The sequence below is a fragment of the Neomonachus schauinslandi genome, chromosome 15, assembly GCF_002201575.2.
Source record: "Neomonachus schauinslandi chromosome 15, ASM220157v2, whole genome shotgun sequence".
NCBI classification, from domain to species: Eukaryota; Metazoa; Chordata; class Mammalia; order Carnivora; family Phocidae; genus Neomonachus; species Neomonachus schauinslandi.
Window position 1 is genome coordinate 38,960,963 of NC_058417.1, and position 10,468 is coordinate 38,971,430.

General features: G+C 35.3%; 1 protein-coding gene across 1 annotated transcript; it reads right to left on the reverse strand.

The window, feature by feature from the left end:
• Positions 1 to 1,233: 1,233 nt before the first annotated feature.
• KRT222 (keratin 222) lies at positions 1,234 to 10,196 on the reverse strand. Its single transcript, XM_021704381.2, has 6 exons — positions 9,965 to 10,196; positions 6,712 to 6,840; positions 5,749 to 5,969; positions 4,071 to 4,147; positions 3,758 to 3,893; positions 1,234 to 3,337 (listed from the first exon to the last, which is right to left on the reverse strand). The coding sequence occupies exons 1-6, from the start codon at positions 10,058 to 10,060 to the stop codon at positions 3,109 to 3,111; spliced, it is 888 nt and encodes a 295-aa protein (XP_021560056.1). The 5' UTR covers positions 10,061 to 10,196; the 3' UTR covers positions 1,234 to 3,108.
• Positions 10,197 to 10,468: the final 272 nt, after the last annotated feature.

Consider the following 10,468-nt stretch of genomic DNA (forward strand, 5'->3'; position numbering starts at 1 on the left):
GGGTCATGATCCCAGGGTCCTGGGATCGAGTTCCGCATCGGGCTCCCTGCTCGGCAGGAAGCCTGCTTCTCCCACTCCCCCTGCTTGTGTTCCCTCTCTCGCTGTCTCTCTCTCTCTGTCAAATAAATAAATAAAATCTTTAAAAAAAAAAACAAAAACAAACTTCTAAAGTCTGTATCTGTAGTATGTCCATCAATATTAGCAATCTGTGGGTCCACGCTGGCCATAATTTATAGACACAGAAGCAAATTCTTTGTGCACACACTCTGATTTTATGTGTTGATCATTTGAGTAATGTGTGTATATGTGTTATTTAACTAAAGTTTAATTTTGGCCCATGTCCCATAATATGTTTCCACTTGAAACTTTCAAATTAATTTAAGCATTTTTTTTTTTTTAAGAGAACGTTTTTGTACTTTCCAAACTACCGTGGTAGAACAATTCAAATTAGGCAACTCCCTGGGAAAGGATAATTCGTCTGGCAGCAATTGAAGAATTTGAAAATTTTCTTTACCTGTTGTGTTTTGAATTATTACTTAATCATCATCAGCCATGATTGTTTTCACAAATTCTCAATGACAATTTTCATCCAAATGGTACTGTATATTTGAGTAATGCTTTGTCAAATATTTTCACATGTATATTATTTCAAACAACTCTGTGATGTAGGCAGGGTAGGAATATTACCAAGCACCATCTTTCCCTTTGTTTTCGAGTGTGAAATTGAGGCCTAGGGGACTCCAGTGATTCCTTCCTGCTCACATGGGGAATTAGTGATAGCACCCGGGCTGGGATCCTATTATTGTTAGTAACTGGAATTACTCTTTGCTTCTGTATTTGTATGTTGACATATACAAAAGTCAGAGAGACTGAAGAATATTAATTTATACTCATCCATAAAATGAGGATAGAATCTTGTAGCCCTGCTGTCAGGATTAGATATCATGTATGAGTTTGCTGAGGACAGTGCCAGGAGCAGAGTAAATGCTTTGCAAATTATGGCTACTATTATCCTTTTCCCAGGGTTATGGGATTGTTTTGATTCTCTTAATTAGAATATACTATTTATTAGACTGTACCATTCTTAACTTTTCTTTTGCAAAAAAAGCATAAAAACTGTTATCTCTCCGTGGTTGCATTTTTCTTTATTCCCCAAGCGAGCTAACAATATTGGAACAATTAAACTCAATACAATGTATCAAACTCAAATAAAATGCAGCTTTGGAGTTCATATTTCAGTTTTTTTTTACTGTAGTGGTATCATTTACTTTGGTAAATTCATATCCCGATTTAAAATGCCCCAAAGCAAATAAAATATTTTTTTTATAAATTCAAGTACTGTATTTTAAAATGTACATGTCATACACACAAGAGCTGCATAGCAGAATTACTATAACAAGCAGTTACATTCATGATACCCAGTACTGTTCTGAACACTGCATGTAGATTACACTAGATATATTGTTTTATTATGATTATTGTTGCTGAGTACAGTGACTTTAGTACAATAGTTTACATGAGTGCATTTTTTAAAGCATTAATAAAGTTAGTAGCATACCATTTAACTAATATTGAATGAAAACACTATGTACAGGATGTATTTTAGGTCAGATGCTTACACAAGAATAAGCATTTAACATGCTGTCCTATCCTTGACAAAACAAAATCATCCCTTTTGCTAAATAGAATAAGAGAGGCTAAAAGGAATCTAAAGCAATTGAAAAAAAAATTAAAATTTTATATTCCTGTATTGTGTTAAAGATGATTTAACATAATTTTCTCCTGGTTAAAATACACATTTTGTTCTGTGTGAAATAAAGGAGAGAAAGAGAGACTGCAAAGATTGGAATAAAAATGCTAACTGAGCTGTAGCCCTTCGATGATACTTTAGCTGGAAAAAAGTATGGTGAGTTGTAATCAACATTTTTTTCTGCTTAGAAAAAAAGTGATAGCCTATAAATTTCTAATGTTTTAAAACAGGTATTTATTATTTAAGGTCTTAAAATAAATAAATATGCCTGTATTAAACAAATTAAGTTGTTTAAAAAACTTTGCTACAATACTTGACTTATTCACAAATAGATTTTCTGTCCCTATTTATTATAGTTTGAACAGTTTAAAAACAGAAATCCTGCAAATACTCATCGCTTAGATAACAATATTGTTATCTTAATTCACATAAATGATTGCAAGAAATATTTATAATACTTTACATAGTATCTTACCTAATGCTCACATTGAATATTCAGATTAGTCACATTTAACTTTACAGATGGAAAAGTTGGGATGGTGAGATTAGAGGACTCTATTCTAGTAACGGTAGCAACGAGAATGAGATTTTCATCTTCTGTTTGTGCTGCTGGCCTTCTGATTTTTTTGTGGGGGAGGACACAACCTTAAAGTTCCTTGAATAAAGTAACTCTTCTGGAAATCAGATCATGATTACAAAAAGCTTTTGGATGAAGATTAATTTAAATTTATTTAATCATCAAATTAGCCAGGGGTGTGTTCTATAGTTTGCTTGGAATGGCTCGTGGAAAGTGGCTCTGTTATTTTTCTAAGTATGCAAATGATTGTCTCAAAAAAAATTTTTTTTTTGGTTCTGTGATTAGTGAGTCCTCTTTAAAAGTTTGTTTACAATTGTTTTCTTTTTTAAGTAGAAAAATCTTTTTAGATCTAACCAGTCATGGAATAATGATGAAGAAGTCAGTGTGATTCTTAATATAATACAATCATACTTAAACAAATTGTTCCCTTTCCTTAGAATATTTGGCCACTGAGTGAAATTTCAAAGACTTAACCAAGCCACCTTAACGCTTATAGTCTCTGATAAAATTTCAAGAGGAAAAGAAGACTATTTGGAGTAAATAAAATAGAAACCATACTGAATTTCTGATTTTATTTTGAAACTCCCTCTCTTCAAAGAATACATCCGTAATTAGATTCAGAGAAATTTTGTCCCTTCCTGTTTGTTTTCTGAAGAGAATCACACATTGATCATAACATACATACTTAATAACTTACATTTTGGGACAGAAGGCAGTCAGCATGGCCCACCTTGGTCCACCCTAATGTCATTTTCAAATCAAGTCAAATACTGTCTTTGGATTAATTAGCTCCTGATGGAGGTTTGATAGAGGGGATACTGCATGATCTTCTCATGATAAGCCTGACTTCTATATCTGGTAGATTATCCTGCTTAGTCTGTAAACACCCTTCATCAGTGGCTGCTAAATGAAGATCAAATCGAAGAGAAACCGATTTTTTCCTTAATCGAGGGTTATCTTTAAAGAAGGAGCCTTCCCATTCTTTAATAACTTCATCCACTTTTTCTGTCCTGAAATGATACAATAAACCTTTCCATATGAAGAAGTATGGATCTATTAAAAATATGTAATATGAATTCCATATGAAAAAGAAATCAAGAAATTTGTATAATTCATAATTGACACATTTTGACACACAGAATTTACATTGTGGAATTTATAATTTACATACTTTAAAAATTACACAGGTATAATTTCCAAGGAATTCTATGGAATTCTCATGTTTTGATTATATTTTTGGAAAAATAGCAAATTAAGGATTGATCACTCCTATATCTGAGTTTTTGTTTATATATATTTACTCATGTCAGATTAAAAAAAATCATAGCACATTAAAATTATGTTTGGGAACATGCAAAGATTACTGGTTACTCAAGTGAAGTTAATTCCTTTGTGTGTTTATTATTATTAGTCAAAGTTATTTTACTTACTGAATAGTGCCACGAGCCTCAGTGCTTTCCTTCACGATATTGCCATTTAGTATTGCCTGTTTGGTTACTGTTTCCACTTTTTCGTTCTCATACTTTTGTGGGAGTTTCGTTGAAAAAGATATTTCATTTATAATGGCTGTGAAAATGTTACCGTGAAACATTAAACTACAATGTTGTAGTACTAGTCACAGTTGATTTATATGTCAAACTTTATTCAAATATTGCTTGTTTTTGCTACTCTATAGTATTTAGTTATAATCCCTATAAATGGCACTTTATTTTTCAAGTTCGTTTACTTATATCAGAAACTCACCTGAAGGTAAAACAAAACCAACTCTACTTGTCGTAGGTTTTTGTTCTTTTTTCTCACCTTGGATACAACCATAATATCTGAAATTGGAAAGAATTATATTATAGAAGCAATACTGTATTAGCATATAATTGAAACAAATGCTCACCAGTAAGAGAATGGATAAAATGTAATATATTCATACAATGGAAATACTATTAAGCAATGAAAATAAATGAACTAAGGCTACACTGTATCTTTATGGATGAATCTCCTAAGTATAACACTGAATGGGAAAAGAAAGGTAATTTGTAGCTAATTTTATAAAGGTTAAAATAATATTCAAAAAAATTTTCTATTTTGTTTAGGGATACATATATACATATTAGTATAAAGGAATGTTTAAGGCTAATAAGCATCAAATTCAGGAGCCAGGTTAGACTAAGGGAGGAGGATAGGGGGTTGGGATATGGTTTAGGTGCCTGGGGTGGGGGTGGGAAGACTTCAACAACACTGTAAATATTTTACTTCTCAAGCTGGGGGAAGTGTGTACATGAAGTTCACGACATTTTTCTTGAAACTTTCTTGTATATCTTAAACATAGCATAATAAAAAATTTAAAAATTGTGTTAAAGGAGTATTAAAGACCACTTTATCAACATCTTGAATGATTAGGCATTAAATAAAATCCACAACCACTTATTTTATTTAACAACAAATTATATGTGTGTGTGTATATTCACATAGCACTGTTTTAAGCACTTTACAAACAATTTATTTAATCCTCACAGCAATCCTATGAGGTAGGTAATATTATTCCCATTTTATGGTTGAAAAAACTGAGGCACAGAGAGGTTTGGTAACTTGCTTGGTGTCACTCAGCTAGTAAGTGGTAGATTTTGAATTCAATTTATGTTTTTCAAAGCTTTAGTAAATGTCAAAACTTATTATAGGTTAAAGTAGTTTCATCTAATTTTGTAGAGGACTCAGAATTCTGAAGCAAGCAAGAATAAAGGTTTCTTTCTATGGGAACATGGAAAATTGGAGGTTGTCCTGTGCTCAAAGCCATGTGACCTTTTAAGTGATTGCAGATTATGTAACTGTGAATTAGTAAGAATTCCTCTTTTGATATTTTGATACTTTTTGTTTCAGGACATCTGGAAGTCTTTTAAGTCATGTATTCAGAACTAAATTGTTTTTTGTGGTGGTAATATAATCACATTATTATTATTATTATTATTATTATTATTATTATTAATTTTGACTTTTGATCTGTGGTGGGAGTGGGCCCTGGGTGGGGGGATGTGGTAATATGTGCATTTTCCAAGCTTTCTTTGTGGGTGGTCCATAGAAGGCACTGACTAATTCTAAGAGATGAATGACAAGGAAAGTGAGCAAGTTAAGAAAGGTCATTTTTATAGCGATTGAGAATTATTTACATTTCGCTCTAGGCTTGAGGCGCGCTTTGTTGTAGCTACTGTCCCTGACTTTGGCCATTCTGTTCATAATTTTGGGAGGCTGGAAATAGTTCTTCCACATATTCTTTGCCATGCCTATTAATCCTACTTTGCTGTAGGAACCCAGTGAGCACGCCATGGTGATGATGGGTTTTTAGATGTAATTTCTCTGACTACCTCAACAAAGACAGAAGCTCTGTATTTCTGGTCACTTGCCATTAACTACTGTATATGGAATTAGGTACCTGATTTCTTCCTTTTCTAGGAGGCGGCGGTAAGTGGCGATTTCTTGTTCTAGCCTCATCTTCGTGTTGAGAAGCATCTCATGCTCTTGAAGCTGCTTTTCGATGCCGCGCCTTACTTCCTGTAGCTCTTTTTCTAGTCCTTCAATCACCGCCTCTAGATCTTGCAACTGCATCTGGTAATGTTGCTCACTGGCATGTAGGGAGTTTTCCAGGCCCCTTTCCTGTTTTATATAGATCTTCATCAGTGAAATCAGTGAAACAAAATGTGCTGCTGAAATCTGATTTGCAATGTCTCCATTCTATTGTGTTCTTTAAAAGTTTGCAATAATGGTACTTCACTTATGCAAAAGATATTTCCTTACAACTTTGTGTATGACTCAAATGAAAAAAAAATTATATCTAGATAGCTAGAGAGCTTACTATTTCAAAGGAATCCTGTGGTAATTCTTTCAGCCAAAAAAAAAAAAAAATCTGCAGTATGACTGACTTATTACCACTGATTTATTTGGTTTTTTAAAAATTGGAAATGTAGAATATCGAATGTTAAAGCAGAGTGGGCTGCTTAGAAAAGGCATTTTAGGAAGGTGTTTAAATATTTTTTACTATTAGAAATCTCAGGCGTGGGGATAGAAGACTCCTTCCCCCCCACCCCTCCACCCCCGCCCCGTGATAACTTTGGATAATGACAAAGGCTATATTCTCCCACTACAGCAATTAGAGAACCCCAGGATGATAAGCAAGGATGACTTCCTTTCTATAGGCGTGAACTAGACCTTGAATGAATTGATAATAGCCACGGCCATGATGGAGGGAGGGGGGTAGTTGAACTAGGACCAAGGATAGAATGCAGTGGCCTTGCTTTTTAAGTTTCTCACTGTAAGGTAATGGGCATTATTCCTTTCTCTCTTAGTCAACAAACGTCTGGGGACTCAGTGGGCCAGTCACTTTTGAGCTCATTCTCACCACTGCCTGGAGAGACTCAATTTCCACTTGCAGGTGGTGCCACTGGCGTCGAGCTTCCTTGAGTTCTGCTTGAGCTGCCTTTAAAGCCTCTTCATCTTTGTCCATTTTTTTGCTCATATCTTCTTCTAGCTTTAAGAAAGCCACCAGCAACAAGAACAACAGAAACAAAGAGCACTCTTGAAAATGAGAACTTTTAAAAGTCATCCTAGGAATACAGCATAGGTATCTCATCATTTTTCCTTTAAACTGCCAAATTTCAAAAGTGTGTTCCAGTGCTTAGTTACTCATTAGTCAGATGTGGGAGTAAGTGAATTGCATGCTCAGCTTCAGCGTTCTCAGATAATACAAGGAACCTCAGGCGTCTCTTCCTACTATGACAGTCCATGAAACGCAGAGAAAAATACATCTGTTTTAATGAAAAGTAACAGTTTGCAGGATCTAAGTTTGAGACCTCTGATTCTTAACTTTCTATTATTTATGGCATTATGGGGAAGACAGATTGAAACTCAGCTATTATTTCCCCCTATATTTTCTTGTAGGCTGCTTTGTAAAAGCAGATAAACAGTTATATATCTTAAACTGATCAATTCTGGGACTGGGCATATGGACAGAGATTAAATACTGCTGGAAAGTATATTATGAATAGTTTAGAGGATTAGGTTATCATCGGCATTAGAGGCTCTAAAATAGACTTCCGTAGAAAGAGAACCCACTGTTGATTTACCTTTTGCAAATGATCTTTTTGGAAAGCATGTTAATCTTGGGTGTCTAGGGAAGTGGCCAAAATTACATCTTTAAAGATTGTTTTCTGAATGTCATCATGTTAAATAGCAAGTGGAATATGTTATATTTGGCTTTAAATGTTCTTATGCTGATGTTCAAATCAAATGAAAGTACCTTTTGACAGAATTCTCAACATTTGGCCCCAAGAGCAGCAGGGGCAATGTATGGAATTGATTGTAGTCTTTTGTAGCAAAAATTACAACTTATTAATGCTTTTATAAAAATGCATTTTGAAATAACAAATTTTAATTTGATGGTACAAGAGTTTTTTTTTTTTTTTTAAAGAAAGCATTGCAGTAAATGAAAGTTCACAAATAAAGTTGAGGGCAAGGCATTAAAGAACAAAATTCATACATCTCTTTTGGTTTGCTGTATCACTTGTTCTTAGTGTTAAGTTGGCAAAGTTAAGCAGCAACACTTAGCAGAGCAACTACAAAAGAGAATGTCAAGAATTTAGGAAATAGGAGGGCATAAAAATGCTCGTATCTGCTGGTCTTTTGGCTTTTGTGTATGGAACTGGCAGCTATTTTTGTGTGGTAGCTAGATGCCGAAGACAGCCCCCAATGACCCAGACCTCCCCAAATTCATGTCCTTGTGTGGTCCCCTTCTGTACCGAATCTGGGCGGACCTCGTGTCTTGCTTTAGCCAGCAGAACATGGCAGAAGTGCCAGCTTTAGTCCTAAACCTCAGGAAGCCCTGACAACTTGCACTCCTGTGCTTTTGGGAGCCTTGGGCCAACATGTTAAGAAGTCTGGATACCCTGCTGGAGAGATCGCATAGAGGCCAGATGGAGAAAGACCCTGAGGCGACCCGGAGAGAGAGGAACAGACCCAATTGTCTCAGCTGAGCCGGCCTTCCAAAAATCCCCTGCCAAGGCGCCAGACACAAAAGTGAGCCACTTTGGATGTCCCAGCCCAGTTGTGCCCCAAGATGATTATAGTCTTAGCCAATGTCACACACAGTGGAAGAATCACCCCCGCCTGAACCCATTCAACCCATAGAATCATGAGAGAGAATGCCATGGTTGTTTTAATCCACTAAATTTGGGGGGTAGTTTGTTCTACAGCAATAAATCCCTAAAGCTTATGTATCTTTATTTTGTAATAATGAACAGGCTTCCCTGAATTTATTCCAACTGACTTCCTGAATTCTTTGAAAAAAAAAAAATCCTCTAAAGTAGATGTATGTTAAAAAGACCCTAAACAAAACTTACAGTAGCCTTGCCTTTTCCCTTTAATTTACTAATTTTGGCATTGTGACTTACAAACTGAGTAACTTGTATTGGGACCATCGCAAAATAAAATGTTTATTTGGTTTATAATTTTCAGAAATGGTCATCTAGTAATTTTTTCCCTTTTCTTTGCAAAAAGTGAGTGAACTATTCCAACACTTAAATATCCCAGTGACTTTGCTTGATCTAGGGTACTGATCATTCTTTGTGAAGACTGAAAGTATTACCTAGAGGTGAAATTTATATTGTTACCAAAAATGAATTGCTAATGATATAAAGTCCTATGATTTCCTAGAAATATTTTTTCCCTATTGGTGATTGTTCTTAAGTTCACTCTTTGCTGTATTTGGGTACCTGGAATAGAATTTGAACTCAGATATGATAGGTAAAAAAAAAACCCCAAGACACAAAAAACCAACCCTGAGTTTTTAAATCTTCTTTCTAAAATATTTGTTTGAACATTTATTTGAATGTTTGCGATCTTAATTAATTGCTAAATGTGAATGTCACTTTAAAACAAAGTAAGTCTATGAAATTAGGATTTAGCCTTTATTCAACTTGGCTCCCCCTCTTTTTAATACTTAAATATTTCATGACTTGTATTGGAAATAAACCTTTCTCATCTTGTAGTACAAAAGCAAAAATCTGTAAGTGGAGAGTCAGTATCAATTTGGGGAATTTTGATTGTCCCAATTTATATCACTGTTTCTGAATGCCACCTTCACATACTTAGATAATTTCCATTTATAACAATCTGGTATAAAACTGATGACAGAAACCTTTCAGAAATATTTTACTTCGTTTTATCTCTACAAAGTGTGCAAGCTAATAAATCTTACCATAAAGCTTGCCATTTTAAAGACGTAATTGAAACATTCTCTATAAATAACTCTGTAATATCTTCAAAGGGTTTTTGAAATGCTTCCTTCCTGAAGGATGTCTAAAAGAGGTTAGAGTGCCCCATTTTATTGCATGTTGGCCCCATGTTTTGTTAATGACAGGAACCTCACCACTGATGTAAAAATCATCAATTGACATTAATCGAATGGCCACATAACAGTATAATCAGAGCATTTCCCCCTGTGGTCCCAGTCACATCGCAGTAAAACCTAAATTCCTTCCCCAGTAGACGCTGCATTGAAAAGGAAATACTGTACCTCAGAGAGGCCGGGACAGGAATTGGATAGACAGGGATTGTCTCCTTATCCTGGAAGGTGCCTGTCTGTATGAAATCATTACCTGGATCCTTGTTGAGAGCACGGTCTCTATCTGATTTCTCATGAGGAGCTTTTCATAGTTTGCCCTGATCTCATTGAGTAGCTGGGACAGCTCCATTCTTTTCCCATCCTCCACCTTGGCTAAGTGAACCTTATCGATAGGATGAGTCGCTGCGGCAGAGCTGGTCTGTCTGCGTCGAGCAGAGATGAAGCTCCATGGAGCCTTAAAGACGCAGAGCTCCCTTTTTCAGAACCACCGAAATTCCCGTGCTTCCAATCAATTATGCAAATATGCAAACCCTTTTCTCCTCCTTTGTTGGTATAGTAGACGCGTCAGACTCTCCATAAAGGAACAGGAAAAGGAAAGCATCCTCAGCATTCCTAAATTGGTTCTCTGTAAAATTGAGCACTTGGGGGTGGGGGTGGGGGTGTCAACTTATCTTGTGTGTAAAAGAAATGGGGAATAAGGTGAAGAAAATTGTATTTTGTTTTTTTCCCCCAAGATACTGCATGGCAATTAATCAGG